The 25194-nt window shown below is 42.4% G+C and overlaps 1 protein-coding gene across 1 annotated transcript in view; it reads right to left on the reverse strand.

The window, feature by feature from the left end:
* Positions 1-263: 263 nt before the first annotated feature.
* Positions 264-25194, reverse strand: part of LOC148442579 (cell adhesion molecule CEACAM7-like) — a gene marked incomplete at its 3' end in the record, with an annotated part of 30574 nt that continues 5643 nt past the window's right edge. The window contains exons 3-4 of the mRNA XM_088463779.1: positions 1852-1969; positions 264-310 (exon numbers count right to left, since the gene is read on the reverse strand). Of these exons, the coding sequence (XP_088319905.1) occupies positions 264-310; positions 1852-1969 (165 nt within the window). The remainder of the gene's footprint in view (positions 311-1851; positions 1970-25194) is intronic.

Below are 25194 nucleotides of genomic sequence, written 5' to 3' on the forward strand. Positions count from 1 at the left end.
CTGTGCATCTTAATCACAGCTGCAAGCCTGTGCGCAAGTGCTCTGGAGGGATGCGCCCTGCCACTTACTGTAGACACATGTGCAGTATAAAAAAGAATGCTCAGCTGCGTCCATCATCGACATTGCCTCTGACCCAGAATCAGGCCTTTTATGTTCTAATTCATGATATTGGCAGAATTGCCTGATATCGGCTGAGCTATTGCTGCATTTGTGGGCGTCTTACACTTTATACACTAAAGACAGATATGGTTGATGCAACTTACCATTGCTAGTTGGCATTTCCATCACTGAATTCATGTTACTTGAAGGCCTGAAAAATAGCAGTGATTTCATCAAAGACTATAGATGCACTCCTCAGTGTGACAATACTAAAAAAGAGAGACTTGCCAGGTAGAATATCTAAATCCTGGGACTATCCTTGGTAGGGCTGGATTAAGGGGCCTAGAGGGGAGGGAGGGGGCAACATAGGGCGGTCGCCCTGGGTCTCCCACACACAGGGGGGCCACCGAGCATGGTTGGTCTGACCCTAAAATTGTCAAGAGCATGTGCCCAGCACCTGTTCCTGGCATGTGTGGTGAGGTCAATGGCTGGGGAGGCACACATGGAGATGGGTCTGGGTGCTGGGAGCCTGTCTCACCCCCTCCTCACTGTAACTCTCCTCTAACTACACTAAGTTTCAGTATCCATTGATTCTCCTACCTGCGTCACTGTGTCTTCTCTTGTTTCTGCTGACTGAGCTGAGTGAGCTCCATTCTCTAAACACTGCAGTGCACTTCCTGGTCACATGACACATATTCAGAGGCATGCCACTATTAGCTCTCTTTCTGTGCAGCTTACTGTCCTTGGTTTGGCCCCGTCCCCAGCTCTTGAAGCAGTGTCTGACTATACAGAAACGAGGCTGAGCTGTTGCTGCTTCATCTCTTGTCACCCTGCAGTACCAGGGTGCTTTACAGAGATGGTGAGTATTAACTAAAAAATTATTACAGTAAACAAAGAATATGTTTATGTTATAAAGATCTTCTTTCTATTATTCTAATAATTTTTATACCAACTCTCTGCCTCCCCTGCCTACCCTCACTGAACGTCCCTGGTTCCTGGACAGGGGCAAATGTGTTCTGCATGCACAGTACATACAGAGCAGGGTGGCTCCTGAGTCTCCTCATCAGCCTCATGTGACACATCACATCTGTGAAACTGATGATGGGACTCGGGAGATGCTTTGAGCTGTATGCATTGTGCATGCAGAGCACAGAGCTGGAAATATTCAAGTGGAGCCTGGCCATGCCATGGGAAGTGAGTACTCAGGGGCACTGGGGGGGGTGTGGGGTGGCACTGTGTAGCAAAAAGGGGGCACTGTGGGGCAGGGTTATGGGAATAGTAGCAGTGGGGTGTCAATTTTATTGGTGGGGCTCCTACAATTTAGTTACCCCGGAGCTACCACAAGCCTTAATCCAACCCTAAACCTTGAAAAAAAAGACCTATTTGGTAACTATGACAATGAAAGGTGATAGACCAGAGGTTCCCAAATGCAGTGCTCAAGGCTCCCCAACTGTTCAGGTTTTAGAGATATCCATGGTTGAGCACAGGTGGTTAAATCAAATTGACTGAGGTACTAATAAAGTCACCTGTGCTCAGCCATGGATAGCTTTAAAAATCTGAACTGTTGAGGAGACTTGAGGACCGCATTTGGGAACTTCTGTGATAGAGTGAACAATGAGATACAGTACAATGAAGAACAACATAGAGGAGGAACAAACAACAATAATTCTGCAAGAGCTACAAGGACCTAGGTTATCTACTCCAGCTGACTGTATTAGGAATTGAGAATGTTGTTTTATGTCAGTTACTTACTTTTTGCGCCGTGTACGTACAATGAACAGATAATATAACGCAGCAACAAGAGCCACCACTAACAGAACTGCAACCAGAATTACTATGATAAGTCCTACATTTGTGCCAGGTGGGAATTCTGTAAAAAAAAATGTAGTACAGTACAAATTAGCATTGTAGGAAAAGCCGAGAGCAAATAAAATGAACATGTTAGGCTATAACGTGACAGTTCTGCAAGTAGAAACCTTTCATCTGCGTTTCTGTATAAAACTTTGTATACTGAAGGTGAGTACAAGAAATAGGGTGCTAGTATAGTAAATATTAAAGGGGTTCTAGTGGCAAGTGCAACTACAATACAACATCTCATGCACAGATTTTGGGGGCAGGAAGGGGTGAGTGTCAGGGACAAAGAGGCCTGTCTAGTGAATGAGTCTGCCTTATATCCATTTCTAAAACCCACCATGCAACAAACCTCCTCCAACAATCATAGATTCCCTTACAATTGTCAATCACCCAGCCCCCAGTTAAAGACCTTCAAGGGGGTTGTAGTATCAAGCAGTGTGAAGAGTGGAGAAGTGGACCAGGGGAGTAGTTGCCCATAGCAACTACAGATGTATGCAGACCCCCTTATTTTGGTTCTAAATCATAGTCGTGTTTTGGTAAAACCAACCTCAAGTGTTATGGTTTTGGTTTTGCATTCCTTTAAAAAATTATAAAAACAGCTAAACTCTTGTAATTTGGACCTGCTTTTGTTCCTATAGTACTATTAACATCATTAACATTCTTTTCCATTCATGTTTTGACCACCACACAGCACCTGAAATCACGATTTATATGCAATTCAAAATACGTAAGATCCAGTTTTTTTAGATCCGCGTTTCAAACTTGCGAGAAGACCCGAGTCAGGACTCGGAACCCCCAAAGTGATCTAAGCTGGGACTCTGTTAGGCTCAGAATCCCAACTTCTGTATTTAACGGCCATCAGGCTTAAAAACAGCCTTTAGTTTCCTGGTTTGTATTGAGTCTCTGATGTACAGTGCCTAAACACTAATTACCTTCCACGGAAACATTTTTACATAATTTCATCAATAAACAAATTAATTGTGAAAGTAATTTTAGTGCTGATTGCCCATAGCAACCAATCAGATTCTACTTAACATTAATCTAACACCTTCTAGAAGATAATAGCTAAAATCTGATTGGCTGCTATGGGCAACATCTCCACTTCTAAAAACCCGTACTTTAGTAAATATACCCCCAGGTGTCTAGAATTTCCTTCTAGGTTAAAATACGTGTTATGGAGCGTACACACGGTCAGATTTGTCAGATTTGTCAGATTTGTCAGATGAACGACTGAACGATTTGAACGATTTTACCAAAGTTTTGAACGATTTGAATGATTGAACGATTTTTGACTGCATTAAAATGAATGGAATCGTCCAAGTCTGACTGCAAACACATCAGATGTCAGATATCGTTATCTGACAAACGGGAACGCGCATCGTTGATCGTACCATCGTTCAGGCATGTCAGATATGAACGATTTTCCTTCAGATATGAACGACTGAACGATTTTTAAATCGTTATCGTTCATATCTGAAGGAAAAATCTGATCGTGTGTATGCACCATTACTCTACAGGAGATTTCCAATTGCATGATATTAATCATTAAGGAGTCTATTTACTAATACGCTGCGTTAATGCCACTCCTGCTTCGCCTGCTACCGCTGTGAAGCAGGAGATGGCTAACGCAGCACTTACTAAAAATAGACCAGCCGTGGAGGGTGAACGTTTAGTCACCCCCTCAGTGGTAACAGCTGACACTCCCTTCCCCTGACAGCCCTGTGTGTGACTCACCATCTCCAGGCTCCGGCCGCCAGCAGCAGCAACAGCAGTGACTTTTTTTTTTTCAACACACTTTATTTAAAAACGGCCAACCTGACACAGCTGAAGTCCTGCTTCTCCAGTGAGGAGTAGCAGATATCAGCAGCTACAGGAGGCGATATCAGCGCTGGGGAAGTCAGATGACGGTAAGTGACATCTCCTCTTAGTAATACCTGGGACATAGGTGTTTATGGCAGCGCTAAGTGCCCTAGGTCCAGTGTGATATTGTAGCCTGCACTTAGCGCTGGCAGGCTATAGGCAGAGAAAATCCCTTTAGTACATACAGAGAAGCGGTATGTACAGGGATTTTCTCTGCCTTTAGCATTTTTACCCCTTTTCTCCCTTTAGTACATAGACCCCTGAATCACATAACAGGAGAAAATAGAGAAACCATATATTAAATATTGTATGCAGCTTCCAGTCAGCAGGAACTAATAGGATCAAAAGAATGGAAGAAAGATGATAATTTAAGAATACCTTTCAATACTAAGTATAGTAGCCAACATCAGGAACTAGAAAGAATAATAAAGAAACATTGGGGACTATTACTTAAGGATCCCATTATTGTTAAGTATCTTCAAGAGAAACCTAAATTTGTCTACCGTAAGGCGGACAATATATGAAAACACATAGGGGTAAATTTACTAAGATGGGAGTTCTATTAAGAAGTGATGTTGCCCATAGCAACCAATCAGATTCCAGGTATTATCTTCTAGAAGGTGTTAGATAAATGAGAAGTAGAATCTGATTGGTTGCTATGGGCAACATCTCCACTTCTTAAATAGAACTCCCATCTTAGCAAATTTACTCCATAGTGAGGAGTGCTCTGGACACACAACCGATGATTAAGCCTATTAAGTCTAAGGGGTCAATTTACTAAGCAGTGTTAGGAGACAGAGTGAAAACTGAGAAGGTGCCAGCCAATCAGCTCCCAACTGTCATTTTTCAAACACAGCCTGTGAGATGGCAGTTAGGAGCTGATTGGCTGGCACCTTATCACTGATCACTCTGTCTCCTAACACTGCTTAGTAAATAGACCCCTAAAGGTTTTTATCGATGTGGCCAGTGCCCCATGTGCAAAAATTGTAAAAGCACGTATTCAGTTATTACAAAATACATTTCGAGTTATAATAAAAAAGAATTTGAAATTATAGCATTATAACTTGTCACAGCAAAAGTGTAGTTTATTTATTAAGGTGTGATTGTGACAAACAATATGTAGGGCGGACTACGCATAAACTAAAAGAGAGAATGGCTGAACTTCTCCGAAACATTAAAAAGGGCCTTATAACACATGGAGTTTCAGCACATTTTAAAGATCAACATGAATGCAATCCATCTAAGTTCATTTCTTTCTGTGGTATACAATTGGTGCCCAATTATTGGAGGAAAACAAGATGGAAGAACGCTTAGCCAGGACAGAGATGAGTACTATCTTCAGTTTAGGCACTTTTACACCTAAAGGTTTAAACTTAGAGTTCAAAACAAAATGGTTTCTATAAGATATTTAAATCCCATACTGTCCGTTTGACATCTGTATGAATTTTAGTGTACTAGTGAACATTCTCGTTTTATGTTGATGTAACATTTTTGTATCTGTTTTTATGGAACATGTCATTATTTATTATGTAATTTATCACATTGTTTAATCATAGGAGATTTTGGGCTTGATTCTGACCCGCTCGCGAGCGCTGAGCACTCGCAAGCGGGTCAATGGTGCCCAAGTGCACATGCGCACGATGGAGGCGGCTCCGTCGTGCGCATGCACAGACCCGAATAACGACGGCCCAGCCGTCGTTAAAGGTCTCGCACCAAAGGGGGCGTGCTGTCGATGGTGAGTGACAGCACGCCCCCTTTGGTGGGCGTGCCAGGGGCGTGGCTGCCCAGACGGAGGCGTTCCCATGGATGGTCTTGACCATCACGACCATCTTTTTGGCCGCTCACATAAGCTGTGGGTGGTCACCCACAGACATGCGAGCGGCCAGGAGGCTGCTCCAATAATAGGTAGGACGGCCCTGATTCAGAGCGAGCGCTCTTGTCAGAGCGTCCGGCTCTGAATCAGGCCCTTTGTGTCATAATGCTATTTTTAAAAAATTTTGGAAGTATTATGAAAGCATTTTATATGTATTTTTAAACATACAATTATATTTACACAGATATTTTATATATATTATATGTATGTGTATATATATATTTCTTACATATGCATTCTAGATATCCTATACAAGATGTTTATTTATGCTCTTTTTTATTTCAGCGGTATTAGGTTTACCACGTGTCAGTGTAAGCTATCCACACTTAGTAAATTTTGCACTAAGTGGGGAGGGTTCTAAACCACGAGGGTTTGGTGGCGGTTTGACGGCGGGTTCTATTCTGTTCGAAACTCCAGGGGTTTGGTGGCGGTTTTTCAGCAGTTTCTAAATGACAGCCCTGTTCTATTCTAATCTAAAATGTGTTTTGATGGCAGTTTTGCAGCGATTTTGGTCTTAGTAAATCTGCATATAGCAAAACTGCCGCCAAACCAGTCAAAACACATTTTAGAACCCGCCGCTTAGTAAATTTTGTCCTTAGTGTAAACATATGATGAGATCATATTTTGGCTGACACACACAGCCATGTTTTCCATTAGAAGATGCTTCCCCCCTGGAACGCACGGCCATTTTAGATTATGCGCAGTGGTTACATCACGTGTCCCTCTGCATAGATGTCAGCGTGGGGATAGGCGCAGCGTTACGTCGCATCACCATGAGACGAGCTAGTCCCATCACGCTTGATGGTGATAGATGTAATACCACTTCCAGTGGACACACTGTGCTTTCCAGACTATGGAACACACAAGCCGTGGTCCCGGAAGTAAGTAAGGAAGACCTCCTTGATCCTTATAAGGACCATGAGAATAATGGACACGAAAATCCCGGTAATAGAATATAAGGTATCTATAATGTATATTATACAGTATAGATACCTTTATGGTTATATTGTTTATAAAGATGACCACACCCCCTATTTAAAGGGATTTCCGGTTTGGGGGTATTTAAGTCTGCTCCATGGCCCTGGCAGTGACACCTTAAAAAAGACATTGCGCACACCCCTGCCGGGGACACACTAAACGATGTCGCTCATGGAGCGAACCGTCTAGTGTGTATGCCCCTTAAATTATTTGTCCTAGTGATGGTGAAGCTATGTATGTACAGTACAACATACGTCCTACACTTTCTCTTAGTAAAATAATATAAATCAGCAAGATTGGGATAACTTTCTTACACTTTTGTCACTATTTTATTATTAGAGCACGAGTTATTGTTTTTCAATTCTGTACACTACTCCTTCACACTTCTTATCACCTCCCTTCTTTTATCATTATTTATTTATTTTCACTTTTCCCATTACAAATTATCACTTATGCATATCACATTTTTACACCATGCAGAATTATTCATTTTTTTAGCATATTTTTAATCTTGATCATTTTTTATTTTCTTCATTTCACACATCAATAATTTTTGTACATTAAGTATAAATTTAATTTTATCATATAATGTGGGCATTTTTTATGTATCTACACTGATAATATCTATTAGTTTCTATAGTTCAGTATTTAATCTTTAATTTATAGTTTTTCATCTTTCTCACATATTGTACAGTGCATATTGTATGCAAATGGACTGTTTTTGTGATGAGAGGAGATGACTTTTTCTGAACCCCCCCTTTTTTAAGTAATTTCCATTTATCTCTGATTATAAGTTATACTATACTTACCTTGATTTGTTACTAGCATAAGTATCTCTTATAAGTTATACCATACTTATCTGGTTTCGTTATTAACATCAAATCCTGACCAATATTCATTTATATATTTTTCTTAAATTTAATAATGCCGTGTAGTACTGTTTCCATGAGTCAACATTAAGTAAATTAATTGATTATAGTAGGGACGGTTTGTGTTGCTATGTTTTCTTTATAGACACTAAACCAGCCCTCAGATGTGTTATTTACTGCGCTATTGGAACATTATTTCCGCAGTTGGCATTGGAGGATTACTCTGTCTATTAGAGCATCCTATCCAATCATGAGATGGCTGGTGGGATTTATTTCCGGCCACAACATCAACACGTGAGCCCTCTTGACAAAGTCTCTCAGGCGAAACGCGCGTCGGGGGACGGGAGTCCCTGTGCACACAGGCACTCTGGATCACACGGACGGCAGCTCAGGCATTATTTTTCTCTTCCTCTCCCTGCTGATTGCGCTACCAGGTATTTTCTGTACTATCCTCCTTTCACCAGACTCTCATCAGTTGCCAGCTATGTTGTTCCCACCCTGCAATACTGCGGCAACAGGGGGATCCCACTGCCTGCACTGACAGCAGAGAGAGTGCTTTCTATATTTCACTGTGCTTTGGGACGGGGACTCTCATTCCCAGTCCTATGCTTATGTAAGGCTGGCAATAGGAGATCCACAATTCCCTGTAAATGCACAGATACTTTCTTTTCAATTTCCTGCAATCTGCCATGGGGATGATTTTTGAATAATGAGGGACGCCTCAGATTTTCTGTCAATTACCAAACTGTCAGGTCCGTGTTATCACTGCATTCATTGAAATAGGCAATGATTTATGTATTAATTATTGACATTTATATTTAAATTTATTTTTATTTTCGCCTTCTACACTCTTTTTAACTAATATAGAGGGTTGTCTCATCATGTCCTTGTGATACACACACGTATGCACTTTTGCACTTTGTATTGATGCACCTATAGTATTAACAATGCATGATATGAGAAATGGTCATTGTTCATGCATGCAATGAATATTCTGATTTAATAACTGTTTGACAAATTTGTTTCATATTCTTTTCATATTTATATTAATTTAAATGACATTGTTGTGTTTAAGTTTTTTCTACAACATCTACTTGACTTGTGTAGGTTTGTATTTTTGCACTGTACATCAATCATAGTGGTACCACAAAGTTATAGCATGGGAATAATTAGTGATCATATACACAAGGAAGATATTGATTGGATGAATTGTTTTATACCAAACTTGTATTCTTTCATTGTTATTCTCATGTGTATCAACACTTAGGAATTTTTTGCTGCTATTTTTAGGATATTTTTGCACTTAGCACTTTGACATTTCATTTATTGTTAATCTATATATCAATGGTATCTTTCAGATATATGTGTATTAATTTTTGCTGCTATTTCTAGGACATTCTTGATTGCACTAACACTTTGATTTGTTTGCTGCTAATTCGAATGGGTATGGTATCTCTTAAATACATAAATGATATATGATTGCATACCTTCCTATTTCTCATACTAGGTGTGATCACACTCTAGTTTCTTTGGTTTAAACATAATGACCATATGATGTGTTTTTTTGTACAAAGAATGTTTAATTTATTCAATTAAAAGTTACATTTTAATATATGTGACACAGTGTGCCTCAATCAAAGGAGTTACTTTTCTCTTTTTTCCCTTGTACTCAGTTTTTTACTCCTTGAGAGCACCTCTGTCAGACATAACCATTGCATCATGTGATTATATTTTCTATAATTTAGTGAACACATTGTCTGTATTTACTTGTGCTACGTTCCCCTTTTCCCCATCATCCCTTACCCCTGTTTATTGTATTGGGTTTTTTTTGCTTCCATGATTTATGTACAGATGTGTCCTCATCCTCATACACCTGTGCTCAAATCATGCCACGGACCTTGCGACTTAGCCACACTACACATCTTTTTCTTTGAATATGCAACATAATGGCATCACTTAATGGCTTACTAATCTATTGACCACATTTGTTAGTTCATGGTAACTGATCTGCCTGTGAGTATATAAAATGCTGATTTTATACCTTTTATATACTATAATTATGGCAAGCATGTGCATGTCATAACTGCTAATTTGATAGATACATATTTATAATTATTATTATTATTATTCATTTATTTATATGGCACTACAAGGGTTCTGCAGCACCTAACAAAGTACATAAACAAATGAGCGAACAAGAAACCAGTGACTTACAGTACATAACAATGCAGGACAAGGACATGGTTATACACATTGCACCATTAGCGATCATAACACTCAAAATAAGCAGCAGCAGCAACCAAGTGTTAGGTGCCCTTGTGGGGAGTTTGGAGTAGATGATAGTATAAGTAAGGAAAGGAGAGGCACATAAGGGAAGAGGGCCCTGCTTGTAAGAGCTTACATTCTAATGGGGAGAGGCATACAAAGGGCCATAGCTAGGGAAGTCTGACCAGTGCCATGGCACAGGGCACCGCAGGGCAGGGTGCGATGTTTGGGCCTGTCAATTTTCCTGTTTATTATCATTCTCACTTGTAGCTTCCTCTTCTTTTATCCCCAGCATCTCCTGGCCTCTCCTATCTCTTCTCTGGCCCTTCCCCAGGAGGCTATGGCCCTTTTTCAAGTGCACTATCTTATGTCCATATTTAAAAAATGGGGTGCTCTCTCTGGCACAGGGCACCAAAAAGTTTAGTTACGGCTCTGGGCATACAGACGGGTGACACAGATGGAGTAGATAGACAGAGAGAATGGAGAATGGAGCAGCTGGTTAGAATGAGGGCTGGAAGGATTTTATAATAGTGCAGTGACCATTTCTTCTCATGTGCTTAGTATGCAGTATGCTGCTTTGTTAGTGCCAATACACATATTAATGGTTAGTGAAGTGCCATTACATATATCTGCCCCCCCTTTATATTTATCATTTGGGCTTGTTTCTTTCTGCACATTCCTTCTATTTTTAGAGGGTCTGATTCTCTTTGCCCCATACTATATTTTTTTATTTATTCATGCCTGGTCCTATCTGACACCATCCCGTATATAGTTGTTCATGTGGGCCTTTTTACAAATGTCATACACATCATTAAGCCTCCTCTACCCCACCATTTTCTTACCTTATGCCATTGGTTCCCAAACTTGGTGCCCTAGAGTACAGTATCAGCATTGTTTTCATGGTATCCCTAGGCCAAAATTTTTAATGAGAAATTCAACAAATATTATTATATGAAGTAAATTGTACTTATATGTCATCCTGAGGTTCAGTTATGTGATGGTAGACAGGATTGCGTTCCTGTTTGTACACATATTTTATGATTGGCAGCCACCTATATTGGTTTTGCCTATCATACCCATAGCACTCCTGCAAGTGCCCCATGGCAACATTAGAGTGCCACAGCACTCATTTTGGTAACGACTGTCATATGCCATTAAGTGACTCCTTCTCTCTTGCAATAACTATTTTATCTCTGGTTCTCTATTTCTCTTTTCCTTCCTTTTTCTCTCTCCTCTTTATTTTTTGCATGAACTGCGGTGCTATTACACGGCTCCTTTCTGGCAGTATTGCTGTGTTGCTGCGTGATGATGTTCATCAGGGATAAAAGCAGAGAGCTGAGCACCATTCAGTGTCAATGTGAGGCAGCAGCACCGGATTCATGTGGGACTGAGGATCTGATTCAGACCCGGACGCTAAGCCGTGAACGCACGCTATGGCCAATAATTGCATGTTCGCGCATGCGTATGCATCAATATGCGCATGCGCAAGTCACTCACTGCGCTCAGGAATTGTGCACTCTTATTACACAGACGGGATGCTACTTTGAGTGACAGCGCCGTTTGTGGGTGGTAACAGGGGAAGGTTCTTGTGAACGGGGGAGTGGTGCTGCGAACGCCGGCGTGTCTGGGCGTCTAAACGGTGTTTTAGGGTTGTGCATAATTATCAAAGATGCGTCATTGTACAAGTCACTTGGTTGTATTTTAGACAGCACTGATCGCTGTGCTTGCGGTGGGGTAGGGTCTACCTCAAGCGCTGCGTGCAGCTCCGATGGCTCTCAATGTCCCCGATTAGTCACACACTTCCTGTAGATGACGTGTGCTAAGAGAGAAAGGTGGGCATCTTTATACTGGCTTGCGTTCACTCTGCCGTCGCTCTCTAAGGCATAGAGGGCGTCCTTCCAACAGACAGTGTGATCGCGGCATTTGCATACCCGGTCCCTTTTGGCTGCATTTGCTCGCGGCTTAGCGTCCGGGTCTGAATCTGGCCCTGAGTTGCCACTGGATATTGCAAAGAGAGATTTTTCATTCGATGCCGCCAGGTGTCGGCGAGGAGTAATGTAATAACAAAATATGATCCTTTTTCCTGGTGGTGGTGCCCCGAGACTGCAGCCTATTAGCATACCCTAAATCTGGCCATGATCTGGCACTTACAGTCAGTCACTTGAATGTGCTTCAGTTACCATAACCATTTCCTTACTGGTAAGCAGCTGAATGGCTGTGAGGGGATGTAGTCAGCATCCAGGCGTTCAGGATACTGGTGATCAGAATCCCGGCACTGAAATCACGACAGCAGTCTGAATCCCGGCTCCAAGATCTTGACCGATGACATCCCAACAGTGAGTATTAAGGTTAGGGTTAGGATTAGAGTTAGGTTTAAAGTTAGGCATTTAGGGCATCGTTAGGGTTAGGCTGTGGGAGGGAAGGGTTAAGGTTAAGCTGCGAGAGGGGGAGGGTTAGGGTTAGGCTGTGGGAAAGGTGGGTTAGGGGGAAGGTTAGGGTTAGAATACTTATCAAAGTCTGTTGGCATTCTGACTATCGGGGTGCCACTGTGAGTATTCTGAACTTTGGCATTCTGTCCGTCGGGATCCCGTACCCAACCCACTGTGAGTGACTGTCTACGTCTATCAATGGCCAGCCTGCTGATTGGCTCAGAGATAGTAATTCAAAGCCAATCAAAGGTCTGTTTCCTTCAGCAGCAGCCGTTCATTGGCTGGCGGGGCTCCAAGTGCAGGAACACACTCGTGTGACATTCGGCATCAGTACTGTATGTATAGTATGTACATATATAGCTCTGCTATGTCCGTCTGTTAGGTTTGTTATTTTCTTACCTAAGGATGCTACTTAAGAGGACTAATCTTCACCTAGGATGCTACTGGACAAGGGGACGAACCAACACAAGAGACAAGTTCAGTATGTAGTGTGAGTGCGAGTGAGTGAATGAGTGACTGCATGTATAATAAAAGAATAAAACATTTAGTGTGTGTACAGTATACTGTCAATATTTTTATATTTCTTTTACATGGAGACTACAGGTACCAGCGGGCCCTTAATGCCCCTCATGTTGTGCACTTGTGGTTCTATGAAGTACCGGCATGCAGGGGAGGCTGTGGCATTACCCACCCACTAGTGGAGCCTGGTGTTGGTTCTAAAAATACGGGACCCCTACTCAAAGTTTTCTGCATATTTTTAGGACGAGGGCAGATCCAAGAGCCCGGTGCTGGGTCAATAAATACGGGGGACCCCTGCACATTTTTTTCCCTGTTTTTTTTTTAACCAAGGCTGGTTTAAAAGAGCCTTAGACTTGTTATGCTTGGGAGAGGGGACCCAACATCATTATTTTTTTAATTAACACTTTAAAGGCTTTTTTTACACAGAGAAGCATGCACGGATCTCACTAATCTATATTTGCTTCTGATAAACACGCTACTGGAATTTGTGAATTCATGTGTGATTATGGGTCAATACAAGTGAAGTCGCACACACCAGAACATGGTGAGTATCACCATCAAATGCCAGCCAAATACACTCTTTAGTAAATTTGTGATTTACAGTGGAAAATGTTCAGATGAAGAGCTGTGATTAGAGATCACACACCAATATGAATCTTAGTATATTTCCCCCTTAGTATAAGATCTGAGTGGATTTTGCAGTCTGAGTCAGATGCTGCTATAAGAGGACCTTCCAAAGCAAGGGATAAATGGCCTGCTTCATTACGGATTGCAATAGCGATTACGCGATAGTATGCTAATCCACTGCGATCGCTATGCCGACGCAGCACAACATAAGTACCAGTGCCGTATCTGGGTGGCAGTGTGCCCTGTGATGCACTGCCACCCCTCGTATTCCCCTCCACCCCCTCCTCCTTCTGAGTGCTTACCTATTTCCACCTGGGGGTGGGTGGAGGGCGGGTAACTTCTTCGGCGTCGCTCTGCGGGTGCCAAGTAGCACTGCAGGAGGTCTCTCTACAGACCTCCGGAGCCGGACAGGTTGCGGGCCTGTGACCTTGGATGCTACCGCCCTGTGCGGAGGTACCAGCCGCACCACCCTCCCTACGGCTGTGATAAGTACAGCCACTTTACCTTACACACATTCGTAATCCTTAGCAAGACCGCAAAACCATTTATAACATCGAGTACCATCGCAGCCTCACGCACAGACCAGTGAGGAGCGCAGAACTGGAGCTGTGTAGGTGTTAAAAGCAGGAGTCAGTAGGATAAGAAAATAAATGCCAACTAGATCCTAAGTGAAGTTCTGTGACAGTGCGCTCAAAGTGAAACATGGGGGTGGGTTTGGGACACACGGGGAGGGAGTTGTGTGCAGCTGTGTTTGGAGGTGTCCAGCCTCTCTAATTGTCATAGATAGAAGGAGTGAATCAGCACTGTAATGCGGGGGGGGGGGGGAGGGGGGTTGATTGAAATACTGGTGGTGTTTAATGTGTGTAGAGAGAGAAAAATATATAAAAAAAAGGCCTATCACCACCCCCATTGCAGTGCTATCCCACTCCTTCTATATAGATCCTCAGTGAGATTTAAATATTCCTCTCCCTTACCCTGGTGTGTCTGGTTGAAAAGGGGGAGAAGTGGGTATGTTCTCCATATACATTTGTGGTCCAGTAATCGGGGCAGAGTGTAAAGATATTTCTTCAGTGTTACAGCCAGTGCAGCACAGACATTTCTTTACTACTCTACACAAAGGCCTGCTTGTTCTGCATCTGTACCCATTGTTGTAATTGCATGCTCAACAAGTGACCTTTGTGTGTGTGTGTGTGTATGTGCAAATATGTATGTATGTGTATATATGTGTGCTATATTTCTCTGTATATATATATAAGCATGTGTGTGTGAATATGTAATTGAGGAGGTGGGGAATGAATTGCCCAAAGTCAGAGATGAAATAAGACTGTTTAATAGCAGCCATCTTGATACCTTGACCACTGATAATACTGAGAGTTGGTTGGTGAAATTGCAAGAACAGACTAACAGTTATCAGAGGGACCTTATTACGTTTAAACATAAAAAAATAGCTACTGTTAATTCTGACTATACTAACCACCAAGTCTTTCGGTGGCTTAGGGGCGATAATTTTTCTAGATGCCCAGGTGGTACCCCAAAATATACGGTTCCTGCTAGATTTGATATGTCATCTTCCCAATCAAATTCTGAAAGTGAATCAAGTAACCAACGTCCTCCTAGTGGAGTTTTTTTAGGCAGAGGCCAAGGCCTAGGTTCCAGACGGGCCCCCGATACCCAAGCAAGCTCAGGGGTAAATACAAGAAAATGGGGAAGGGGGCGACAGAAGAACTAGAGCCTATTTATAATCTCTCTAGTAGATCACTTACTCAGGCTGAAACAGAGGTCCTCTCACTTGGTCTTTCTTTTGTACCTACGGTACAACACGATAAATTTAATTGGTCTGTAGAACATTATAAATTTGGACGTAAATTACATCTTCGTGAATATTTCTCAAACTCTAGTGAAATGAACACCGTTAGCAAATTTAAAAATCCCAGCTCGTTTGATCCTCAGTCAAGTAACGCCAGTATCAAGACTTTTTTACGACTAGTGGAACATGATATGTCCGTCTCCGATGTTTCCAAAAGATATGACAACTTGACTTATGTACAGAGACAAGCATTACATAGATTGATACATGATGAGTCACTGGTGATACGTCAGGCAGATAAGGGTGGGGCCGTTGTGGAACAAGACTGGTACGACTATGACCGGGAAGTGCTTCGCCAGTTGAGTGATACACATACTTAGACCAAGGTGGCTACCAATCCAATGTATAAGATCAAAGGTAGGGTTGATCAGGTAGTTAGTAGGGCAGTGCAAAATGGGTGGATTGATGAAAGTGTGGCAGCCTATTTAACAGTTCCACATCCTATATGCCCGATTATCTACCTACTACCCAAAATACACAAGACATTGGTCGACCCACCAGGGCATCCAATTATATCTGCTAGGGGCTCTGCGCTTCAGCCCCTAGTAATTTTTGTTGATGGGTTTCTCCAACCGCGTGTAGTTGCAAAGGAGAGTTATTTACGTGATACAACTGATTTCCTTGACAAAATTTTGTTACTGAATTATCTTACTGATGTGATGTGGTTGGCCACCTTGGATGTATCATCCCTTTATATCGTGATACCACACCAGGATGGTATTGAGGTGGTCAGAACCAGTCTTGGTAGTGGTACGCATGTGGGACCTCCAATTGAGTTCCTATGTGAGCTAAGTGATCTTGTACTTGGTTCTAATAATTTTTTCTACTGTGGTGATTATTATATTCAATTGTTGGGCATGGCGATGGGGTAGAATCTGGCCCCATCGTATGCCAATCTGTACATGCAGCAGTATGAAAAGAAATATATTTTGGGCCATTTTGGCCCAAAGATTGTTTGTTATGAAAGGTATATTGACAATCTGTTTTTGATTTGGAGGGGTACCGATGTTGAATTTTTCAACATGGTTTCTGCCCTCAATGCAATCGATGGCCCCATACGCTTCACCACTAATTTAGATAAATATACTATAAATTTCCTTGACGTGACCATTTCACATCATGGTACAGGTGTGAGCTCAACCCTATATCGCAAATCTACAGACCGTAATACATTGCTGCATGCATCTTGCCATCACATAAGCAACCTGTAGGAGTCACTCCCCATATCACAATTTCTACGTGTTCTAAGAAATAATACATCTCAGGATGTGTCTGAAATACAATTGTTGGAGATGCGTGACAGATTCCTCGCACGAGGGTACTCACCGACAGTAGTAAATAGATGTTTGTCAAATATTAACCTGTCAAGAATGATATACCCTGCTACCTACGATTTGGCTGATAAGACTACAAATAAGGCCATCAGACGTCATTGGTCCATTATCACCACTGATCCAGCTCTTAAAAGTATTAACAAACAACCAGCCTTGATGGCGTACCGCCGTGGTCCCAATTTGCGCCAACTACTAATGCGCCCTATGCAATAACCCTGGTGTGTCTGGTTGAAAAGGGTGAGAAGTTTTGACAAACATCATCATTCCTGGACTTTGTCTGGGAATGATGATGTTTGTGCATGCAAGATGACGTTTTGCCTCGTTCTGAGTTCCGTTTTTTTGGAGGGAAAAATCCGAACTCGGCGTGCAAACTCGAACCTATCCGAGCCTGCACATCCCTAATATATATATATATATATATATATATATATATATATATATATATATATATATACAGTGTATATTTTTTTTTTATATTACATTGTGGTGAGAGGGGTGGTCTCTCACCTGAGTTGCCCACATTCTGGTGGGATCAGCAGGGAAATATATACTAAAGTGCGGGTTTTTTGAATTGGAGATGTTGCCCATAGCAACCAATCAGATTCTACTTACTATTTATCTAGCAGCTTCTAGAAGATAATAGCTAGAATCTGACTGGTTGATATGGGCAATATCTCCACTTCTAAAAACCCGCACTTTAGTAAATATACCCCTAAGGGAGAAGAAAACAAGACCAGCATATTCTGCAGCTACAGCAGCAGTTTGGAACTTCGGGTTTTCTGGGCTGCACAGCTCAAAGTGGAAATATGGAATTCCGGGTTTTCTATGTCACCGAGTCAGCATGAAATCAGCAGCAGAGGAGGAGTCTAAACCCCCCATTCACCTAGTCTTCCTTGCACTGATGCCGGCAAGCAGCCAATTAGTAGGCCTAAGTGGCTGTAGTGCCAGGGACAAAGAGCTATGCTGCGAGAGCATGGCTGATTGTTGCTGCAAGCCACTGCAGTGGACTGACAAGCAAGAGGAGTGCTGGGATCTTTTATGTTCATTTGATTATTTTCTGTATGTACCTGTGCTTCCTTCTTCAAGAAGTCTGTTACCCGGATAAAACGCGTTGGAGACTTCTCTCACCTTTCATGAACTTACCATTGTTTTACCTGATAACTCATTTTTATATACTTCATGTGATGTGTTATGTACAGTATATAATTAATTAATTTATTTTTTTAACCACTTAACGGGCAAATTCTTTTCCCAAAAACAGCTCCGAAATTGTCGGGTTTTTTATGATTGAATTAGGTCAAGAACATCTAGTTAAAACTTATTCAACACAATTTTATTAAAGAAAATCTTTTTTTTTTCTGTTTTTTTTTCTATTTTGAAACATAGTATACCATAAAATAGCAATTTTTTTTAAATTCATGAACTTGAACTTTAAACACTTTTAAACTATTTAAGACTTATATAAAACTCATTTAACAGTAATTTTCAGTGTAATGGAACATTTAGACATTTTTTTCAGTATGAAAGTCTTTGAAACAAGGCACAGCACAAAGTCCAACGTCGCACTCTATGCAGTAGAATCGTGTCTCTTTGCGTATTTTTTTGCCACTTTCATCTCTCTTAGAGCAGCAAACAGCACATTTTCTGGCTGCATTGTCTTTTTCTGTAGTAGGGACATACTCTGGGAAGTGCCTCTCTGTTAGCTGTAAGCGGTTTGGGCTAGGTGGTGGCCGGCCACGTTTTGTTGTGCAGGTCTCTGCTGTGTGGTGATTCTCTATTAGCTCCAGTCTAAATTGTAGGTGGGTTTTACCACCTCCATTTTTTTTAAACAGGATGTAAGCATTCCAAATTGCTTGGTCTAATAGGTGGGTAAATATTTTGATATAAAATGTCTTACCCCTTTTACGGCTTATGGGATAATTAGTAATGTGCTGGTCTGCACGGTCTACCCCACCCATTGTCAAATTATAATCAATAACAGCCTGTGGTTTGATTTTGGTTGTGTAGGATTTTTCAGTTTCTACAAGTTCTATGTTGTGGACTGTAGATAAGATACAGACATCTTTTTTTTATCTCTCCACCTCATCACACACACTTTTCCCCGTTGAATGCCTACAATATCTCCTTTTTGCAGTTTTTTCTTCTTCAGTGCTTCAGGGGCATCTTTTCAGGTCATTCTCAGGGTCCCATAGGTGTCAGTCCGATAGGTCAGCAATATATCGGCCAATAGAGGGGATGTATAAAAATTGTCTGTTGTGAAGCAATATCCCTTATTGAGTAAGGGTTTCAATAGACTCATTACTATTTGCACAGATAATGGTAAACCTTGGTATTATGTGTCCACTATAGTCCCTTTGCCTGTATATATAATGCTGGTGCCAAATGTATCCTGATTTTGCTTCACACAGCATGTACATTTTTATTCCAAATCTGGATATTTAACTTGGAATATACTGCTTCCACCCCAGTCTGCCTTTGTACAGCAGTAGACTTTCATCAATGGAGATGTCTCTGTCACAGCTACAGACACTTGAGGCTCCTGGGAAGAGTCAGGCTTACTAGGAAATATAAACTGAGGTGGTTTTAGGAATGACTTTTTCATGAAATATCACTGACACGAAATAAAAGTAAATAGAAGAACAAGAATTCAAGAACAAAAACTGTATGGCAAAGTTCCACATTAAATCTAAATAACACAAAGTTCATGACATGCACTAACAGGTGCAGGGGAATGCCCCTGTGAGAAACAAAGTTCAAAGTACACATTGAACTGGTGTGGGGTGGAACCCCGAGTTCAACACAAGGCTAGGGCCTCAGGATAGAATGGAGGTCAATAACAGGGTTGAGCCCTGTAGCGTGACGGAGGTCCGGAACAATGTTGATCCCTGAGATGTAAATAGATCCGGAATGAGGTTAAGCCCTGAGACGTAATGAGGATCCGGAACAGGGTTGAGCCCTGAGACGTGATGAGGGTCCGGAATGCGGTTGAGCCCTGAGACGTGATGAGGGTCCGGAACTTGGTTGAGCGCTGAGATGTGATGAGGGTCCGGAACAGGGTTGAGCCCTGAGATGTGATGAGGGTCCGGAACATGGTTGAGTCCTGCGATGTGATGAAGGCCTGGAGCAGGGTTGAGCCCTGCGGTAGGATGAAGGTCCGGAGCAGGGTTGAGCCCTGCGGCGTAATGAAGGTCCGGAGTGGGGTTGAGCCCTGAGGCATAATGCAGTCCTGGTAGGATAGACTGTAACAGTGCAGTTGACAACTGTAGAAGAAGTAACCCCAGTGTCCGTATGAGTCAATAATAACAAGTAAACCAAATAGTGTAGCGTAGAATGGAATAGCAGTAATAGAGCAGGATAACAACGGAAAAACAATGGCAATGCTGAGCTCTGTAGTGCAGCTGATAACATGTATCAGAACTTGAACCGGAACACAAGCAGGAATGTAGCGAGGTCCACAGCATACACCAGGCACAGCGGGGATCTGGCAGAGTCCAATGAAGACCTGAAAGTAACGTTGCACAGACATAGTTGAGGCATATGAGGCATAGTTAGTAACAGGGGTTTATACTAGAGGTCTGTGATCCATAGGAAGTTCAGAACATGTGACCCAAATAGAATCAGGTTTGGAATAATAAGCAATCAAGGAATCCAACAACCTGACCACACCTAAGAAACAGATGATCACTTTAACACTCTGTGCACTGGATGTGATGAATGCCAGTAACAAGGATAGATCCTCCAACGACCACAGTGGAACTTTCGGCAAGTGTAGTTTGTCTTTATGTACTGAAATAGTTAAAGTCCTGACAGTCTCGTTCTGGGGTCAGTAGTTCAGAAAACCTCTTGGACAAGTAGGACTAAACAAGCCATATTTTCTGGTGTTTGGGGTTGGGATGGGCTTTTTCTTCAGCCTGATTATCTACAAAATGTAGGAATTTTTTCAGTAAGATAAACCATCTGTGGGACATTATTGATGCAAAAAATGGTGTCGCCAGGGCATTCCTTTTAGACCAGTACCACTCCAGCAGAGGTTTTTGTATCAAGCCTTGCAGCACTAGCAGAGATAAGAATACCAGTATTTCTGCAGCCCTTGTTGGGACCCAATCATTGCTTCTTGAAAACTGGCGTGGTGTTGCACCGTTCAGCATACCGATTTGTTTCCACAGTAATCAATTCGACCAAGTGTAGGTCAAAAAACAATTTGAAATATCCCAGAATTCCACTTTCTATTGTCACTTGGTGTTCACCCATGAAGGGAAATTGTGGTGGCGCTGGACCACAGTTTTGCGCGTATAGAGCGCAAAATTGGCGCCCCTCCTCTTGATCTTGCTCTTCATGAGTGGCATCAAAAAGTAGTTATTCTTCATCACTGGAATACATGTCACTTCCAGAATCAGAATCTATATCACTGGTGGACATCGCTGCACTCTTATTGTAGATGATACATGGATAATGGTTTTCACCGTACTTTGATGATCACAGTTTTTATAACTTTTTTATAATTGTGTCAGTCACTGTAATATCTAACAATTGTATCCTTATCTCAATCACTGATGTCTATCTCTCTCTCTCCTCAGCTACACTATCACAGGACTCACAACAATATGTCTCCAATATCATGAGGTGAATAATCCTCATAGGTTTGTCCACCCCTTTTGCTGGGAAGAGATGGAGAGGTAGGAGTGAACAATCCTTAGGATTGCCTACCCCTGTTGTTTGGAAGAGAAGAAGGAGGAGAAGTGTGTGTAGGTATGAATTGGGCATACTTCAGGGGCCATCATACAGTATGATCTGTGTGGGTCAAGGATGAGCAGTACACACTTCAGGGGCCAGCATATGATCTGTGTCGGTCAGGAATGAGCAGCACACTTCAAGAGCACCAAATATTCTGTAAGCAGGGCAGAAGGGATGGATCGGGGATAAAGTATGAGTTCCAAATCACTGTAACCTGCCAATGGCCGTCCTTCTCTTTTTTAGAGTGGCCTCCTGGCTGCTCGCATAGCTGTGGGTGACCACCCACAGCTTATGCGAGTGGCCAAAAGGATGGTCGCGATGGTCAAGACCATTGCGACCATCGGGCTTGCGATGAGACCCTTGTGGTAGGGTCTCATTGCCGTAAGCCCTGGAGTGCTTTTGGCTCTATCAGAGCCGAGAGCACTCCCACTGACATCACTTGTGATGTCAGTGAGGCCGGCCCCAGATGGTAGGCGTTCCCATGGGAACGCCTCCGTCTGGGCAGCCACGCCCACCAAAGGGGGCGTGCTGTCTCTCACCATCGACAGCACGCCCCCTTTGTAGCGAGACCCAGAGCGATGGCTTGGCCGTCGCTATCCGGGTCTCGCGCATGCGCACGACTGACCCGGCTCCCTCGTGCGCCTGCGCACTGGGCCAACATTGACCCGCTTGCGAGCGCTCAGCACTCGCGAGCGGGTCTGAATCAGGCCCAGAGTTTCCAGTCACTGAATTTCCCCGGCAGTGCAGCATCATGGTTACACAGGAGCACAGGCTTCATTCATTGTAATAACCTGGCATCTGTGAGGAGCAGCGCCAGGTCTAAACCAGGGGGGGCAGCAGCTGTGTATGTGTTCATTACCCCAGCATCTGCGAGTAGCCACGCTGGGGTTACACAGGAGCACAGGCTCCATTCAGTCTTATAACCCGGCGTCTGCGTGGAGCAGCGCCAGGTCTAATCAGGGGGCCAGCGGCTATATATTCATTACCACAGGAGCACAGGCTCCTTTCATAGCAACCGCCCAGCATCTGCAAGGAGCAGCGCCGAGCTGATCAGTGAAGAGGGGAGCGAGTGGCTGGGAGGGAGCAGGCAGAGGCTGCACGGGGCTTACATAGGAGCAGAGGCTCCATTTAGTTCACTAACCCGGCATCTGCCAGGAGCAGCACCGGGTGTGTGCATAGAGGGGGGCAGGCGCCGGGCTGGCTGATCACTGTGCCCAGCAGTGATCAGCAAAAACGATTAGAAAATGTAGTTGCAGAGGGACCGTGGAGGTCCCTCTGGGGCTGGTGGCTGCAGGAACATTCTCCTCCAACAGCCACCCACCCACAGGGCATTTCTGACTGGTTGTATCAGATCAGATACGACCAAGTCAGGGAAAGCCCAGTCTGGTATGGTCGTATCTGATACGACCGTGCCAGGCAAGTGGTTAAAAAAAATGTGCAATGCATGTTGACTTATTGTCTACTCCACCTCTTATGTCTAGATATTGTCTTATTAAATTGCTCTTTTAGCTCAAAGTAATTGTGTATCCATTTTTTGCATATTTATATATATTAATAGGTGATAGTATTGCTGCACAAAATGATAGGTGCTGTGGAATTCTAGTATGCACCTTTTTTGCACAATGCACTGATATAAACAATTATTTTTATCAGTTTTAGATATTGTTTATTGTTTAGATATTGTTTTAGATCATTGTTTAAGGGTATATTGTTGCATTTACTGATGTATACATAAACATGGTGCACTTTAAAAGCATTAAGAAAAGTCTATTATGTACTACTTTTTTTGCATGATGCACTCTATGGTATGAATGTACTATAATTTTCGAATACACAAAATACCAAAGTTTATTAGAGTTTTATCAAATTTTTTGCACATTAGCACATATTGCACTTTGAAATAATTACCTTATTACATGGAATTGAATATTCCTTTTTGTATACACATAAGATATACAAGACATTGGGTGCTCAAATGCAGATTTAATTATTGTATGTTTCCATCAGCAACAGATCTCCAGTGTTGCACTTCTGATTGAGCCGACACCTATATTGCTGGGGAGTGCTGTATACAGGTAGCTCACCATCTATACAGGTTTTCTTTCCCATTGGTCTCTGGGCCTGATTCAGATCCGGTCGCAAGCACTGAGCACTCGCAACCGGGTCGATGGTGGCCGGCTCCGTTGTCCGCATGCGCGAGACCCGGCTAGCGACGGGAAATCCGTCAATCAGGGTCTCGCAACAAAGGGGGCGAGCTGTCGATGTTAAGTGACAGCTCGCCCCCTTTGGTGGGCGGACCGGGGGGGTGGCTGCCCAAACGGAGGCGTTCCCATGTGAACGCCTGCCATTTGGGGGCGGCCCCACTGACATCACGAGTGATGTTAGTGGATAGATTCCGGCTCTGTTAGAGCCGAAATCTCTCTGGGGCTTGCGGCCACGACACCCTACCACAAGGGTCTCATCGCAAGCCCGATGGTCACGATGGTCTTGACCATCGTGACCATCATCCTGGCCGCTCGCTATAGCTGTGGGTGGTCACACAAAAAAAAAACGCCCTGATTTAGAGCGAGTGCTCTTTCCGAGCGTCCGGCTCTGAATCAGGGCCTCTATACATTAATTTGTGTATACAATTATACAATTATGGAAAAAAACCTTTTTTTTTATAAATCAGTGTAAGAGTTTCTACCTCTTTTGGTGCTGCAATTTTCCATCTCCATATATATATTTATGTATATATAAGGGTGTGTGCTATCTACCCTATATAAGGGCGTTATACATATTGAGGTGTGATATTATTTTATATCAATACAACTCTGAATTCTATCTGGCTGTATACTGTTGATTGAAAAAGATTTTATGTATAATAAATATTTTTATATTAATGGTGGCCTTTGGGCCTTCTTTGGGTGTATTCTTGGTGCAAGGGTTTATTTTTAGATATTTATCTCCTTAAGAAGATAAGGAGTTTTTCTTCATATTAAGAAAATCCAATTGTATGGGAGAAAAGCCACACTGAAGTTTTTAGTATACATAAAGTGCACAAGTCGGCCGTAGGATCCATCTCTTCTAAGAATTTATAATACTGCAAATTGGATTACGAGCTTATTTTATATTGGACTTTTTTTATATATTTAATTGAAGTGAACAATTCGTTATTTGTTTTCTTTGGGGCACATCTTCTATACTACTCTATAAAATATTGTGTTCTAGCCCCTACTAACAGGGGGATTGTTTTAGACGTTTTGTAGCCATTTATTATATACTAATAAAGCTGAGCGCAGGTTAAGGGCATTTCTTTGTGTGTTTATATATATATATATATATATATATATAAATATAAATATCCCCACTGTCATATTTCTGCATTTACCCCTGAACCTGTTTCACCTCTCCAGTCATACGGACTTTAGAGGTGATATAGTTGTATATGTATGTATTTTTTGGAGTGCATTTACAATACAGAAAGCATATTTTACACTAACAGAACAGATGTAAGTAAAATTTTGTATGAGGCCGAGAGTGTCTCTCACCAATGAGGAGAAAGACCCATCATTGTCAGACCGAGATTGCATCCCAACCTTTCAGATGGTCAAAGAGTGGCAGTTGAGTCTTAGGGGGTCTATTTACTAAGCCTTGGATGGAGATAAAGTACCAGGCAATCAGCTCCTAATTGCCATGTCACAGGCTGTGTTTGAAAAATGGCAGTTAGGAGCTGATTGGCTGGTACTTTATCTCCATCCACTTTATCTCTCTCCAAAGCTTAGTAAATAGACCCCATAAAGTGGAGGAGGTGTGGCCAGTGCTTTGTGGGTGTGGCCAGTAACATGTAGGAGTGTACATTCCTTCACTATCAGCCCCAATTTCTCCCTAAATACATGTAAGCAGA

The sequence above is a fragment of the Taudactylus pleione genome, unplaced genomic scaffold, assembly GCF_031769625.1.
Source record: "Taudactylus pleione unplaced genomic scaffold, aTauple2 ptg001446l, whole genome shotgun sequence".
Lineage (NCBI taxonomy): Eukaryota > Metazoa > Chordata > Amphibia > Anura > Myobatrachidae > Taudactylus > Taudactylus pleione.